This window comes from Gadus morhua, chromosome 16, assembly GCF_902167405.1.
Source record: "Gadus morhua chromosome 16, gadMor3.0, whole genome shotgun sequence".
NCBI lineage: Eukaryota > Metazoa > Chordata > Actinopteri > Gadiformes > Gadidae > Gadus > Gadus morhua.
In genome coordinates, this window is record NC_044063.1 from 27,976,368 (window position 1) to 27,993,971 (window position 17,604).

Consider the following 17,604-nt stretch of genomic DNA (forward strand, 5'->3'; position numbering starts at 1 on the left):
CCCAAGTTTCCATAACAACTATATCTGTGTTTTTCAGATGTACCTGGACCTCCAGTCAACCCAAGAGTCACAGACACAACCAAGACCACTGCCACTCTAAACTGGGGCAAACCCCTTACCGACGGAGGTATGGAGGTCACTGGATACATTATTGAGCACAAGAAGGAAAGCACAGACGATTGGGTAAAGGACAACCCCTCATCGCCACTCAGAATTACAGAGTTTGTTGTTGCCGGACTGGAAGTGGGAGTTAAATACCACTTCAGAATTAGTGCAGTGAATGCAGAGGGAGTGGGAGAAGCTGCAGAGACTCAGGAGTTGGTGGAGATTGTGGAGCGTGCAGCAGAGCCTGGCCTGGAGCTGGACATTGAGCTGAGGAGAACCCTAGTGGTCAGGGCCGGCTGCTCCATTCGCCTGTTTGTGCCAATCAAAGGACGCCCTGCCCCCTCAGTCACCTGGACAAAGGAGGGAGGTCCTGTACCGCGTGCAGTCATCGACAGCACGGAGTCGTTCACCATGCTGCTCATCCCCGACAGCACCAGGATTGATGCCGGAAAATATGAGCTCAACCTGGAGAACGAAGTTGGAACGAAGACCGCTGATATCAATGTCAGAGTTCTGGACTCCCCTGGACCTCCGATAAATCTCAAGCCAATCAAGATTGATAAAGAGAGCATCACTATTCAGTGGGAGATGCCTCTTATTGACGGTGGAGCCAAAATCACCAACTACATTGTTGAGAAGAGAGAGTCAACACGCAAGGCCTATGCTACTTGTGTCACAAAATGCCCGACCACCTCAGTTAAGATTGAAGATCTGGGAGAGGGATGTGAGTACTACTTCAGAGTGCGTGCAGAGAACGAGTACGGTATTGGTGATTCGGTTGAAACTACTGATCCAATCCGGGCATCCCAGGCCCCAACTCCTCCAGAGAGCATTATTCCTACTGACATCACTAAAACCTCAGTCAGTCTGGCCTGGACGAAACCCAGACACGATGGTGGAAGCAAAGTCACTGGATACGTACTTGAGGCTCAGAAGAAGGGAACCGATCAATGGTCCCATGTGAACACAGTGAAGACTTTGGATTTCACCGTGAAGAACCTCAATGAAAATGAAGAGTATATCTTCCGTGTCATGGCTGTCAATCATTCTGGCAGAAGTGCTCCCCGTGAGAGCAAGGCTATTGCCATCAAAGACTCCACCACCCTGCCTGAGTTTGACCTGCGTGGTGTGTGCCAGAAGACCGTCATTGCCAAGGCAGGAGACAACATCAAGGTTGAGATTCCAGTCATGGGACGTCCCAGACCGACGGTCTCCTGGCTGAAGGATGGTGGAGCTTTTAAAGTCACTCAGAGAACAAACGTGGAATCAACTGCTGCTACAGCTATTCTGACCATTAATGAATGCATTAGGGCTGATAGTGGCACATACACCATGATCGGAAAGAACATTATGGGCTCTGTGTCTGACAACATCGTTGTTAAAGTACATGATGTCCCTGGGCCTCCAAAGGGACCAGTTAAAATAGTTGAGATAACCCGTACCTACTGTGTCTTTGCCTGGGACACTCCAGACAACGACGGCGGAGTTCCCATCAACAACTATGTGGTTGAAATCAGGAACACTAATTCTCAGACATGGGGTGAACTGTCTTCCTCTGTCATCCGCACCATATTCAAGGCTGTTCGTCTCACCACTGGATCAGAATATCAGTTCAGAGTGAAAGCCAAGAACAGATATGGTGTCGGAGCTCCCATCACATCAGAAAGTGTTGTGGCTGCTTATCGTTTCAAGGTTCCCGGGCCACCTGGCACGCCTATGGTTGTTGCTTTCACTAAAGAAACAATGACAGTTGGCTGGAACGAGCCTGTGTCCGATGGTGGAAACGAGATCATTGGATATTACGTAGAGAGGAAAGAGAGGAGCAGCATCATGTGGCAGAGGGTTAGCAAGACTATGGTGAAGGGCAACCTCTTCAAAACAACTAACCTTGAAGCTGGGGTGGCCTATGAGTTCCGTGTCTTCGCTGAGAACATGGCTGGAGTCGGTAAGCCCAGCAAGGCATCAGAAGCCATGTTTGCCCTGGATCCTGTGGACCCACCGGGCCAGCCTGAGCCTCTTTACGTCAACAAGAATGTCATCACCATTCAGTGGACCAAGCCTGAATATGATGGTGGCTTCAAGATCACCGGCTACACTGTGGAGAAAAGAGACCTGCCTGCCGGTCGCTGGATCAGAGCTAACTTCACCAACATCATTGAGACGACCTTCATGGTGAGTGGACTGACTCAGGATGCAGCCTACGAGTTCCGTGTTTTTGCGAGAAACTCTGCTGGTTCAGTGAGCCTTCCTTCTGACCCATCAGATCCAATCACTTGCAAAGATGACATTGTTGAGCCACGTATCATGGTTGATGCAATCTTCAAGGATGTTGTTCTTCTGAAAGCAGGGGAGAATTTCAAGCTTGAAGCCGACATTGCAGGTCAACCAATTCCATCTATGGCTTGGACCAAGAATGGGAAAGAGATTGAGAACACAATGAAACTGGATATTAAGTTTACTGACCTTACAACCACCTTGGTCAACAAAGATTCTGTCCGAGCAGATGGAGGTGAATTTGTTTTGACTGCCACTAATGTTGGAGGATTTGCTAAACACATTTTCAATGTCAAAGTTCTGGACCGACCTGGGCCACCAGGGGGACCACTTGTGGTTTCTGATGTGACAGCTGACAACTGCATCCTGACCTGGACTCCACCAGCCGATGATGGGGGAGCCAAGATCGAAGCTTACGTCATTGAGAAACGTGAATCAACCAGACTGGTATGGACTAATGTGGTGTCCGACCTTCAGTTCACACAGTTTATGGTCACCAAACTGCTCAAAGGAAATGAATACATCTTCAGAGTGATGGCAGTCAATAAATATGGAGTTGGAGAGGCCCTTGATTCAGAGCCCACTCTGGCTGACAACCCATACATATCACCAGACGCACCGCAGAACCCTGAGGTCACCGCTATCACCAGAGATGCAATGTTTATTATGTGGAAGGCTCCTCAGAGCGATGGAGGTAGCACCGTTACCAACTACAACATTGAGAGGAAGGATAAAATTGGGCTGCGGTGGGTCAAATGCAACAAGAAGAAGGTCAAAGAACTGCAGTTCAAAGCAACAGGCCTTGTCGTAGGACATGAATATGAGTTCAGAATCATTGCTGAGAATGCTGCTGGATTGAGTGCTCCAAGTGTGGCCAGTCCGTTTTATAAGGCTACTGATTCCCTGGACCAGCCTGGGCCCCCATGCAATCCCAGAACTCTTGACACCACTAAGTCCTCCATCACTGTTGCTTGGAACAAGCCTGTTTATGATGGTGGCTCTGACATCACTGGCTACATTGTGGAAACCTGTGAACCATCAGAGAAGGAGGAAGATGAGGAATGGACCATTGTTACTCCAACAGAAGGACTTCTGGCCACCTCCTTCACCATTATCAATCTGAAGGAAAACCAGGAATACAAGATTAACATCTCTGCTTTGAATAGTGAGGGCATCGGAGAGGCAGCTTCAATCCCAGACAATGTAAAGGCTGAGGATAGGCTCCTCCCACCTGAGCTGGACTTGGACGCTGAGCTCCGCAAGGTGGTGAACCTCAGAGCGTGCTGTTCACTGAGACTCTTTGTTCCCATAAGAGGTCGGCCAGCACCTGAGGCCAAGTGGACCAAAGAAGACGGTGAACCGGTTGAGAGGGCCACTATTGAGAGCACAACATCCTACACTTTACTTGTAATTGAAAATGTCAACCGATTTGACAGTGGAAAATACAACCTCACAGTTGAGAATGGCTCTGGATCCAAAACAGTCCAAGTCCAAGTGAGAGTGCTTGATACACCAAGTGCACCACAAAACCTTAAAATCAATGGTGTAACGAAGGAATCTGTCTCACTCATCTGGGATCCTCCAGTAAATGACGGAGGAGTGAAGATTAAGAACTACATTGTTGAAAAACGAGAATCCACAAGAAAAGCCTATGCCACAGTCAAAGCCAACTGCCATCACACCACCTTCACAGTTGACCCACTAGTCGAAGGATGCAACTACTACTTCAGAGTTTTGGCTGAGAATGAATATGGCATTGGGTTACCCATTGAAACAGGAGAGTCAGTCAAAGTGTCAGAGAAACCACAGCCTCCAGGCAAAATCACTCTGAAGGATGTGACCAAGACCAGTGTCACTCTGTCCTGGGAGAAGCCAGAGCATGATGGAGGCAGCAGGGTTGGTTGTTATGTTGTTGAGATCCAGCCTAAAGGGGCTGATAAGTGGAGCCCATCTGTGATAGTCAAAGACACCGAGGCCACCATCAGCGGACTAAATGCAGGGGAGGAATACATGTTCCGGGTATCAGCTAGAAATGAGAAGGGAACCAGTGACCCACGTCAAATCGGCGTGCCTGTGATCGTCAAGGATCTTGTTATTGCTCCGGTGGCCAAGCTCTTGTTCAACACATTCAGTGTGCTGGCAGGTGAAGACCTAACAGTGGAAATACCGTATGTTGCCCGTCCTAAAGCAGCCGTGTCCTGGTTGAAAGACGGACTGCCTCTGAAAAGAACAAGCAGAGTTAATTTTGCTGCCACCGATAAAATACTGAACCTCACCATTAAGGAGGCTGCTAGAGATGATGTTGGCCATTACCTCATTACTCTCAGTAACACAGCTGGAGAGACAACTGTAGACATTGGTATTGTTGTTCTTGACAAACCAGGTCAGCCAGGTGGTCCACTTAAGGTCGAGGATGTGACAGCAGACTCTGTAACCATCTCCTGGAATCCACCAGAATACAATGGTGGATGTACAATCAAACACTACATTGTGGAAAAGAGAGACACATCAACAACCAATTGGATGGTTGTATCACCTAACCTAGCAAGGACTAAGATCAAGGCCAGCCGATTGAAGACAGGTTCTGAGTATCAGTTTAGGATCACAGCAGAGAACAGATATGGAAAGGGACCAGTTCTGGTCTCAGAGTGTGTTGTGGCCCAGTACCCGTACAAGCTCCCCGGATCTCCAGGAACACCTTCCATTTCTTCCTCAACCAAGGACAGCATGGTCGTAATCTGGAATGAGCCTGTGAATGATGGTGGAAGTACTATCCTGGGATACCATCTTGAACGCAAAGAAAGAAATAGCATCATGTGGGTGAAACTTAACAAATCTATTATAGCTGACCAAACCTTCAAGACCACTGGTCTAGAGGCAGGAATGGAATATGAGTACCGTGTTTACGCTGAGAACATTGTTGGAATAGGCAAAGTGAGCAAATTGTCTGAGGGAGTCATTGCTAGAGATCCTTGTGATCCTCCCGGCACCCCAGAGGCAACTCGTATCACAAATGAGTCTGTGTCTATTGTTTGGTCGAAGCCAGAGTACGATGGTGGTGCAAAAATTACAGGTTATGTAGTGGAGAAGAAGGACCTGCCAGAGGGCCGCTGGCTTAAGGCTAATTTCACAAACGTCATCGAGACAGAATATGTTGCAACAGGCCTCGTGGAGAACCAGCAGTATGAGTTCCGTGTAATTGCTAGAAACGCTGCCGGGGTGTTCAGCATGGCCAGCTACAGCACAGGCCCTATCACTGCCAAGGATGAGATTGAGCCTCCTAGCATCAGCATAGACCCAGGATACTCACAGACACTCGTGGTCAGTGCTGGAGATACCTTCAAGATTGATGCAGATGTTCATGGCAAACCAGAGCCTTCTATACACTGGATGAAGGGAGAGCAGGAGCTTGGAAATACGATTCACAGGGAGATCAAGAACACAGCCACACAAGCCTGCATGAATGTGAAGGAAGCAAATATTGAGGATGGGGGCCAATACATACTGCTGTTGAGGAATCCAGGAGGGGAGAAGGCCGTCACGGTGGATGTGGTCATCCTGGATAAACCAGGACAGCTTCAGAGCCTGCTGGTCACAGGAATAACGAAAGACTCATGCTGCCTTTCCTGGAAAGCACCACTACAAGATGGAAGCAGCAAAATATCCCACTACATTGTGGAGAGGAGAGAGACAAGCAGGCTGGTCTGGACGGTTGTTGATCAGAAGGTGGAGAATACTTGCCTTAAGGTTAAAAAGCTTCTTGAAGGAAATGAATACATCTTCAGAGTACGTGCTGTCAATCAGTTTGGAGTTGGGGCAGTTCTTGAGTCTAGTGCTGTGATGATTAAAGACCCATATGTTCCTCCCACATCACCCAAGAGCCTGGAAATTTCAGAAATTATGAAGGATTCAATGGTGCTCACTTGGGAAGCCCCCTCTGAAGACGGAGGCAGTCCTATCACTGGATACATCATTGAGAAACATGACAAGGAGGGGGTCAGGTGGACCAGATGCAACAGAAAGATGGTCACAGACTTGACATACAAGATCACCAGACTAATGGAGAGACACAGTTATGAATTCAGAGTTTTAGCTGAGAATGCAATTGGTGTTGGTGAGCCAAGCTCACCAACTGTCTTCTACAAAGCTCTGGATCCTATCTTCAGGCCTGGCCCGCCACATCACCCTAAGGTTACTGACACCACCAAATCATCCGTGTTCCTCTCGTGGGCCAAACCTATGGATGATGGTGGCTGTGAGATTCAGGGATACATTGTTGAGTGCTGCACTACAACAGAGACACCAGAGGTTCCACCTGAGATTGCAGTTGAAGATGAATTGTCTACAGAAAAAGCTGCTGAGTTATGGACCATGTGCACACCAGCAACTGGCATAAAAAATACCAAGTTTGAAGTGGAAAACCTGAAAGAAAATCAAGCCTACAAGTTAAGAGTCTGTGCCATCAATAAAGTTGGTGTTGGGGAGCATGCCGATGTGTCTGGGGCCATTATTGCTGAGGACAAGATTGAAGAACCTGACCTAGATATAGATCCAGAGCTCAGGAAGATTTTAAGTATCAAGGCCGGGGCTTCCCTCCGCCTGTTCATCCCCATCAGGGGACGGCCCACGCCCACTATCACATGGAACAAAGATGAAGCTGCACTCAAGGAGACTGCTCAGGTCGAGGTGACAAGCAGTTACACATCCCTTGTTATTGACAAAATGAACAGGTATGACAGTGGCAAATACACAGTGACAGCAGAAAACACTAGCGGAACAAAATCTGCATTTGTTGTTGTCCGTGTTCTTGATACGCCAAGTCCTCCTGTCAATTTGAAAGTCAAAGAAATTACAAACCGATCAGTAACACTGGCATGGGATTCGCCTCTTCTGGATGGTGGAGCCAAGATCAAAAACTACATTCTTGAGAAGAGGGAGAGTACCCGCAAAACATACGCTGCCGTGATAACAAACTGTCATGAACTCTCTTGGAAGATTGAGCCACTGCAGGAGGGCTGCAGTTACTATTTCAGAGTCCTTGCTGAGAATGCACATGGTGTAGGATTGCCAGCAGCAACTGTTGATCCTCTCAAAGTATCTGAAGTCCCTCAGGCTCCTAAGAACCTGATAGTCACAGACCAAACAAAAACCAGCATCGCTCTGGCCTGGGAGAAACCTGAGTATGATGGTGGCAGCAGAGTCCTACAATACTTACTTGAGATGCAAGTGAAGGGTCAGGATAAATGGTCTGGTGTTAACACATTTAAGACAATGGAAGCAACTGTTAGCAATCTTAACCAAGGAGAAGAGTATCTATTTAGAATTACAGCTATGAATGACAAGGGGAAGAGCGATCCCAAGGTTCTGGCCAGCCCAATAGCAGCCAAGGACTTGGTGTATGAGCCCGATATAAGGCCGGTGTTCAGCAGCTACAGTGTCAAAGTAGGGAAAGACTTAAGTGTAGACATTCCCATCTTTGGCCGTCCAAAACCAGTTGTGAATTGGTCTAAGGATGGTGGCCCTCTCAAGTTCACCACCAGAGTCAACATAATCAACACATTAAAACAAACAACTCTGAGCATCAAGGAGGCAGTAGGAGATGATGGTGGAATGTACAGCATCAACGCTGCTAACTCTACAGGAAAGAAGGACACAACCGTAGAAATTATTGTTCTTGATAAGCCCGGCCCCCCATCTGGCCCTGTGAGATTTGATGAAGTCACAACACAAAGTATTACTATTTCCTGGGACCCTCCAAAGCATAATGGTGGCTCCCAAATCTCCAACTACATTGTCCAAAAGAGAGACACTACTTCAACAACATGGGAGAATGTTAGCATCAACTATGCCAGAACCACAATCAAAGTACCAAGGCTGAAGACAGGAGCTGAATATCAGTTCAAGATCATTGCTCAGAACCGCTATGGCAAGAGTTATGGTCTTGACTCTCATGCTGTCTTTGCCCAATATCCATACAAGGAACCAGGCCCTCCAGGTACTCCGTCAATTGGCTCTCTCTCCAAGGACTTCCAGGTGGTTGAGTGGCACGAGCCTGTCTCCGATGGAGGCAGCCCTGTACTTGGCTACCATCTTGAAAGAAAAGAAAGAAATAGCATCATGTGGGTAAAGATCAACAAGACTCTGATTCATGACACGTCATTCAAGAGTCATCCCTTAGAGGAAGCTATTGAATATGAATACAGGGTGTCTGCAGAGAACATCGTGGGCATCGGCAGGTGCAGCAAGATCTCAGAAGGCTGTGTTGCACGTGATCCCTGTGATCCTCCTGGCACCCCAGAGGCCGTCCATGTGACCAAAGACACCATTGTAATCCAGTGGACCAAACCTGAGTATGACGGAGGTAGCAGCATTACTGGTTACACTGTGGAGAAACGGGACCTGCCAGAAGGCCGTTGGATAAGGGCTAATTTCACCAACGTCATTGAAACTAAATTCACTATTAGTGGCCTGACTGAAAATGCACAATACGACTTTAGAGTCATTGCTAAGAATGCAGTAGGCACTATCAGCAAGCCATCTTACAACAGCGGACCAATAATTGCAAGTAATGAGTTGGAGGCACCTAAATACTCTATTGACCCTGCATTTACTAAGACAATCATCATTAATGCAGGAGAAACATTCAAGATGGATGCTGATGTCCATGGGAAGCCACTTCCCACAATCCAGTGGATTAAGGACGAAAAACCAGTTGAGAATACACTGAGGTTGGAGATCAAAAACTCTGACAACCATGCTGTGATAACTATCAAGGATTCTGTCAGGGTTGACGGCGGTCTATACACTCTTCAATTGACGAATCTTGCTGGCACTGAGAATGTTCAGTTCAATGTTGTGGTCCTCGACAGACCAAGCCCATGCGAAGGACCTCTCTGTGTAACTGGAGTGGCTGAAGACCGATGCACGTTGGCATGGCGGGCCCCTCTACATGATGGAGGAAGTACGATTAATCGCTACATCATTGAGAGGAGAGAGACTAGCCGCCTTGCTTGGACTGTTGTCACCAACAGCTGTGAAACCACCTACTTCAAGGTCTCTAAGTTACTGGAAGGCAATGAATACATGTTCCGTGTCATGGCTGGCAACAGTTATGGAGTCAGTGATTCACTGGAGTCTGCAGCCGTTGTGATGAAAACCCCTTATGTTCCACCTGGTTCTCCGCATGTCGAGGATGTGTCTCAAATTGCCCACGATGGAATGACAATCACCTGGTCTGCTCCCGAGAGTGACGGTGGAAGTGAGGTCACTAACTACATCATTGAAAAGAAGGACAGGACTGGAATCCGATGGATGAGATGCAACAGACAGAAGGTGACTGACCTCTCCTTCAGAGTAACCGGTCTCACCACTGACCATCAGTATGAGTTCAGAGTAGCTGCTGAGAACGTGGCTGGGTTGGGCGTACCAAGCATGCCAACCTCCAGCTACAAGGCATGTTATCCGAAGTACAAGCCCGGTGCACCAGTGTATGTGAATTTGATTGACTCCACCAAGAGCTCCCTCACAGTTTCGTGGGGTAAGCCTTTGAGTGATGGAGGCACTGCCATCCAGGGATACGTGGTAGAGGTCTGTAAGGTTGAGGAGGAGCAGTGGACCATGGTGACCCCACCTACTGGCCTACGTGTCAACAAATATGAAATCTCCAAACTCACTGAGGGACAAGAATACAAGATCCAAGTGTGTGCTTTGAACAAGCTTGGGGTGGGAGAACCAACAGCTATCTCAGGAACAGCTAAGCCAGAAGAGAGGGTAGACCCACCAGAGATACTCTTAGACTCTGAGCTTAGGAAAGGAATCACTTTGAAGGCAGGTGGGTCTGTTCGGATCAGCATCCCCTTCAAGGGAAGGCCAACACCTGAAATCCAGTGGACTAAAGATGAGGTTGAACTGACAGAGAAGGCTGTTGTTGAGAAGGCCCTCAATTACACCCAGCTGTCTATTGACTCATGTGACAGAAGCGACACTGGAAGATACATCCTTTCCCTGACTAACAGCAGTGGTACTGCGTCCGAGCATGTGTCTGTTAAAGTCCTGGATGCACCTGGTGCCCCTCTGAAGCTTCAAGTAAAAGAAATCAAGAAAGACTCTGTAACCCTTTTCTGGGAAGCACCACTCATTGATGGAGGCTCTAAAATCAAAAACTATGTCATTGACAAACGCGAATCAACTAGGAAAGCATATGCCAACGTGTCCACAAAATGCTCCAAGACAACATTCAAGGTTGAAAACCTCATTGAGGGTGCTTTGTACTATTTCAGAGTAATGGCGGAGAATTTGTATGGCGTTGGTCAGGCTATTGAAACCAAGACAGCCATCAAGGCTTCTGAAGTCCCACAGCCTGTTGGAAAAGTATTCCTCACTGATGTCACAAAGGTCAGTGCATCCCTGGCCTGGGAGAAACCTGAACATGATGGTGGAAGCAGGATTGCTGGCTACCTGATTGAGATGCAGCCCAAGGGTACAGACAAGTGGGGCGTCGCAACCAGCACAAAGACCTGCGAGGGCACGGTCACAGGTCTTACTTCTGGGACAGAGTATTTGTTCCGTATTGTTGCTCACAATGAGAAGGGAAAGAGTGAGCCTCAGCCACTTGCTGCACCTGTAATCGCCAGTGACATGACTATTGAACCCAGTGTTAAGATGCAATTCAGCACTTACAGTGTATTGTCTGGTAAGGATCTAAGGATCGATTTCCCAGTGCTCGGCAGACCCAAACCTAGAGTCACCTGGACCAAGGAGGGCCAATCTCTGAATGTTACTTCTAGAGTCAATTTGGTTAACACTATGACAACAACTGGAATTCACATCACTGAGGCTTGCAAGGAGGACTATGGGAAATATTCCATCACAGCAGTTAACACAGCTGGAATATTCACTGAGTCGGTTGGCATCATCATACTAGACAAACCTGGTCGACCAACTGGTCCAATTAAAGTTATTGAAGTGAGTAACACCTTTGTCCACCTGTCCTGGGATGCTCCGGAGTACACTGGTGGATGCCAGATCAAGAACTACATAGTTGAAAAGAGGGACACCACGACAACTACCTGGCAGACAGTCACTACCCAGCTCGCCAGAACTGCTGTTAAGATCACCAAATTAAAGACTGGGGCTGAATACCAGTTCAGAATCTTTGCTGAAAACAGATATGGAAAGGGCATGTCTCTTGAATCTAAGGCCATCGTCATCCAGTATCCTTACAAAGTCCCTGGGCCTCCAGGAACTCCATATGTGAAGTCTGCAACAAAGGAGATGATGATCATTGAATGGAATGTGCCAGTTAATGATGGTGGTAGTTCAGTTACCGGTTACCATCTGGAAAGTAAGGAGAGAAGCAGCATTCTATGGAACAAACTCAACAAGACCCTCATCAATGATACTGAATTTAAGATCAGTAACCTGGAAGAAGGTATTGGATATGAATTCAGGGTCAGTGCTGAGAACATTGTGGGTGTTGGCAGATGTAGCAAAGTGTCAGACTCCTTTGTGGCCCGTGACCCTTGTGATCCTCCTGGCACCCCTGAGGCTGTAAAGATCTCCAAGAACGTCATTAAGATCCAGTGGACCAAGCCACAATATGATGGTGGGAGTAAAATAAATGGATACATTGTGGAGATGAAGGAACTATCTCTCGCTGAGGCACGTTGGATCAGAGCTAACTACACCAATGTAATTGAGACTGAATACACTACCACTGGACTCACAGAAAATGAAAAGTATGAGTTCAGAGTCATTGCCAAAAATGCATCTGGTGTGTTTAGCGACCCCTCAGACAGCTCTGGACCTATCACTGCTACTGATGAGATTGAACCACCAAGGGCCTCTATGGATCCAAAATACAAGGATGTCATTGTTATCCATGCTGGAGAGAATCTTCTACTTGATGCAGATATACATGGCAAGCCACCCCCTGAAGCCCAGTGGCTGAAGGAGGGCAAGGTGATGGACAAAGTGCTCCGCGTTGAAGTTAAGAACACACAGAAACATGCTGCAATGCTGATTAAAGATGTTACCAAGCTCGATAGCGGGAACTATGACCTCAGCCTACAAAACGTGGGTGGTGTGAAGACCTTCCCCATTACTGTAAAGGTTCTAGATAAACCCGGCCCCCCAGTTGGACCCATCAAAGTTTCTGGAGTCATGTCTGACCGGTGTATCCTTTCCTGGTCAGAGCCGGCTCTAGATGGTGGAGCAAACATCACACATTACATCCTAGAGAAGAGAGAGACGAGCAGGCTGTCTTGGACAGTGGCTGCCCCAAGCATTAAGGCGCTCTACTATAAAATGGTTAACTTGATGGCTGGAAATGAATACCTTTTCAGAATCAGGGCAGTGAACAAATATGGTGTTGGTGATTACTTAGAGACAGAACCTGTTGTTGCCCGTAACCCATACACCCCCCCGAGTGCTCCTGGAGGTCCTGAAGGAAGTCAGATCACAAAGGACTCCATAGTTCTCTCCTGGACCGCACCAGAGCACACTGGTGGTATTGACATTGATTGCTATCACCTTGAGAAGCGTGACAAGGATGGAGTAAGGTGGACCAAATGCAACAGGCAGAAGCTCACCGAAACACACTTCCAAGTGACAGGACTTATGACTGATCACTTCTACGAGTTCCGCGTCGCAGCCGAGAACGAGGCAGGGATGGGAGAACTGAGTGAGCTCTCGCTGTTGTACAGGGCATGCGATGCCACCACGCCACCTGGAGCTCCCCACCACCCTAAGGTGACAGACTTCACCAAGTCAACCGTGTCTCTTTCCTGGGGCAAACCACAGTCTGATGGTGGAGCTTACATCAAGGGTTACATTGTGGAGATGAGGGAGTACACACCAGAGCCTGAGGAGGATGAGGCCGAAGTGGCCCCAGCAGTGGAAACAGCAGTTGAAAAGGAATGGAGTATGTGCACTCCGCCTGCTGGAATCCAGGCAACTAAACTCACTGTAAAAGATCTAAAAGAAGGTGGAGAATTCCAGTTCCGTGTTTGCGCTATCAACTCTGAGGGAGTGGGAGAGGCTGCTAATGTCAGTGGCTCCGTTGTCACAACAGAGAAAGTGGAGGCTCCAGAAATCGAACTACATGCTGACCTCAGAAAGGTGGTGTCTGTCCGCGCTGGTGGAACCTTACGTCTGTTTGTCACAATCAGAGGAAGACCAGAACCTGCTGTCAAATGGGAGAAAGTGGACGGCAGTCTGACTGACCGTGCTATCATTGAGGCAACCAGCTCATACACTATGCTTGTTATTGACAATGTTAATCGCTTTGACAGTGGTAAATATTCTCTAACCTTGGAGAATGATAGTGGAACTAAATCTGCCCTTGTTGCCGTCAGAATTCTTGACACACCTAGTGCTCCACAGATGTTCAACATCAAGGAACTTAAAAAGAATTCAGTGACTCTTTCCTGGGATACCCCACTTACCGATGGTGGCTCTAAAATCACAAACTACATCTTGGAGAAGAGGGAGTCTGTCAGAAAAGCCTACACCACTGTGACAAGCAACTGCACAGCCAACTCCTTCAAGATTGAAGAGTTGCCAGAGGGAGGCATTTTCTACTTCCGTGTCTGCGCTGTTAATGAGTATGGCCAGGGACAGATGGTTGAAACTAAAGAAGTTAAGGTTTCTGAGGTGCCATTGCCTCCAAACAAAATCACCCTCACTGATGTCACAAAGACCAGCGTGTCACTTGCTTGGGAGAAGCCTGCCCATGATGGAGGAAGCAAAATTATGTGCTACAATGTTGAGTTTAAGCCTAAATCTGTTGATAAGTGGGGCACAGCATGCACAGTAAAAGTACCGGAAGCCACTATTCCTAATCTTACTCCTAATGAAATATATTCATTTAGAGTTGTCGCTATTAACGAGAAAGGAAAAAGCGAGCCAAAGGAACTAGGACTTCCTGTGACTGCCAAAGATGTTGCTATTGAACCATCTGTTAATCTGTTGTTCAACACATACACTGTGAAAGCCGGAGAGGATCTGACTGTTGAGGTCCCAGTAAGAGGAAGGCCTAAGCCTGTTGTTTCCTGGAAAAAGGATGCACTACCTTTGAAGCAAACATCATCAGTAACTATCCTAAATAGTGTGACTGCATCCAAGATCCTCATCAAGGAAGCAGGAAGAGAACATGTTGGCAAATATGAGATCACATTGGCCAACACTGGTGGCACAGTCAGTGCAGACATTGGAATAATAGTTCTTGATAAGCCAGGACCCCCCAAAGCTTTCAAGGTGGATGCTGTTACTTCAGACAGCATCACGGTATCCTGGTCTCCACCAGATTATGATGGTGGCTGCTCTATCAGCAGCTACATTGTAGAGAAAAGGGACACAAACTCACAAGAATGGCAGCTGGTAGCAAGCAATGTTGCTAGAAATGCTTTTAAGGCTGGTCGTCTGACACACAGAGCAGAGTACCAGTTCCGCATCTATGCAGTCAACCGTTACGGAAAAGAGTACGTATCTGGATTCTCCTGGAATCACTGCTCAGTATGACTCCAAACAACCTGGTCCTCCTTCTACTCCCATCGTAAAGCTAGCCACCAAGGCCTTCATGCTGGTGACGTGGAATGAGCCTGTCAATGATGGAGGTAGCACGGTTCTGGGCTACCACCTGGAAAGCAAGGAGCGCACTAGCATCCTCTGGAACAAGATCAACAGAGGCATGATCAAAGACACAGAGTACAAGGTCTCCGGCATCGAGGAGGGGATGATATATGAGTACAAAGTGTATGCTGAGAACATCGCTGGAATCGGTAAATCTAGTAAGGCATGTGAAGGTGTAGCAGCTAGAGACCCATGTGATCCTCCAGGCACGCCTGTCGTCACTGCAGTTACCAGAAAATCTGTTTCCCTGACTTGGACTAAGCCAGAGTATGACGGTGGAGCCAAGGTGTCTGGGTACACTATTGAATCCAGAGACCTTCCTCAAGGTCGCTGGACCAGATGCAACTTCACCAATGTGCCAGAGACCTACTATGACGTGACAGGCCTCACAGAAAACAGCCAGTATGACTTCCGTGTCATTGCCAAGAATGCAGCTGGATTATTTAGTGAGCCGTCAGACAATACTGGCTCCATCACCGTTAAAGACGATGTTGATCCACCACGCATCATGATGGATGTGAAATTCAGAGACACAGTTGTTGTGAAATCAGGAGAGACTTTGAAGATTAATGCTGATCTTGCTGGACGTCCTGCTCCTGTTGTGTCCTGGACCAAGGACGGTAAGGAGATTGAACTGAGAGCCCGTATCCAGATTATTTCCACAGAAACAAGCACCTCTGTCATCATTAAGGATTGCATTCGAAGAGACTCTGGCCAGTATACCCTGACTCTGCAGAACATTGCTGGAACTGTCACAATGCCAGTGAAATGTGTGATTCTTGATAAGCCAGGGCCGTGTGCAGGTCCTCTGCAGACCACCGGTTTGACCGCTGAGAAGTGTAATCTGTCATGGGGACCTCCTCAGGAGGCTGGCGGTGCAGAGATCACTCACTACGTCGTGGAGAAGCGGGAAACCAGCCGCTTGGCCTGGACACTCGTTAAAGGAGATCTCTTAAAAACATACCTTCAAGTCACGGGATTGCTCAAGGGCAATGAATACATCTTCAGGGTCTTGGCAGTCAATAAACATGGGCTGGGTGAAGCCCTTCAATGCGATACAGTCAAGATAACAGATCCATTCACTGTCCCCTTGGCTCCTTTCAGTGTTGAGGTCACCGAAGTAACTGGAGATTCAATGACTCTAACTTGGTCCAAGCCAGTCACTGACGGTGGAAGCCCCATCAGTGGTTACGTTGTTGAGCGTCTTGAGAAGACTAGCACGCGCTGGATCCGTGTGAACAGGGAACCAGTGGTCGAGTGCACCACAGTGGCAAGAAAATTGCGCAAGGGCTTGGAGTATGATTTCAGAGTTTATGCAGAGAATGCTGCTGGCTTGAGTCCGCCAAGTCCTGCGTCTGCTTCACAAAGAGCAGTAGATGCTCTGGTTGTTCCTTGTCGCCCCACCAAGCCCAAGATGGTGAACTCTACTAAGAACACTGTGACCGTTGTCTGGAAACCACCAACCGCTGACGGTGGTGCACCAGTCATTGGATACAGAGTAGAATACAGAGAGTTCATTCACAGACCAAAGCCTGAGGAGGAGGAGGAGGAATACTATGAGGATGAGGAAGAAGACCCTGAAACGCCAGAGGAGCTGGCAAGATGGATTGAAGCCATTCCTCTCACCAAAAGTCTTGAGTTCACCATCCCAGGGCTGAAAGAAGAAACTGAATACGAGTTCTGTGTTCTGGCTATAAATAAGGTTGGCATAAGTGTTAGGAGCATATATTCAGATCCAGCCTTTGCAATGGACAGAAGTGCAGAGCCTTCATTTGATGATGACCTTGATATGCGAAAGCTGCTTGTCGTCAAGCACGGCATTGCATTTACCCTGAATGTACCATTCAAGGGAAAACCAGTACCATCTGTTGTATGGGCCAAGGAGGGAGTCGATCTCAAGATTAGGGGAACCATTGAATCAACAGAATCCAGTACTTCCCTAACCATTGAGAACTCAAGCCGAAATGACTCTGGAGAGTACTCTGTCACCCTTGAATCTCCCCTGGGAACTCCAACTATGCCTATGGTGGTCAAAGTGCTGGACTCTCCTGGACCTCCGGTCAATGTGAAGGTAACAGCGGTGACCCGGGACTCTGCTAGCCTCATCTGGGAAGCTCCAGAGAATGACGGTGGTGATATCGTGAAGTCCTACCATGTTGAGAAGCGGGAGGCCAGCAAGAAGGCCTGGGTATCTGTGACCAGTAGCTGCCATGCCTTGGCTCACAAGATAGAAGACCTGCAGGAAGGAGCATTCTATTATTTCAGAGTAACTGGAGAAAATGAATATGGAGTGGGAGTTCCCCAGGAGGCCAAGAATGCCACAAAGATAACAGGTAAATGGGGGTAATAATAAAGGATGCACAGATCGATCAACTTCAAATTTGATGATTGCAGGAGTCGATCACGTGACTCAAAACACATTCCGTATGTTCAGTCACTAAGACAATTAATGTTATTCCTGCTTTGACATATTTCTTCTTTAAATTGCCCATGATTCATAAAGGTGTCTTAACTTAAAGAGCAAGTGAACCCCCAGTTTCAGGTGGATTTTGAACACACATGAGATAAAAAAAAAAAAAAGTGTGATTTGGGCAA

At 47.7% G+C, this 17,604-nt stretch overlaps 1 protein-coding gene across 1 annotated transcript in view; it reads left to right on the top strand.

Annotated features, from left to right (window-relative positions):
• The window catches only part of ttn.1 (titin, tandem duplicate 1), a 207,583-nt gene that overhangs the window by 158,002 nt on the left and 31,977 nt on the right, over nt 1-17,604 (top strand). Inside the window, 2 exon segments of the mRNA XM_030380517.1 lie at nt 38-14,853; nt 14,855-17,342. Of these exon segments, the coding sequence (XP_030236377.1) occupies nt 38-14,853; nt 14,855-17,342 (17,304 nt within the window).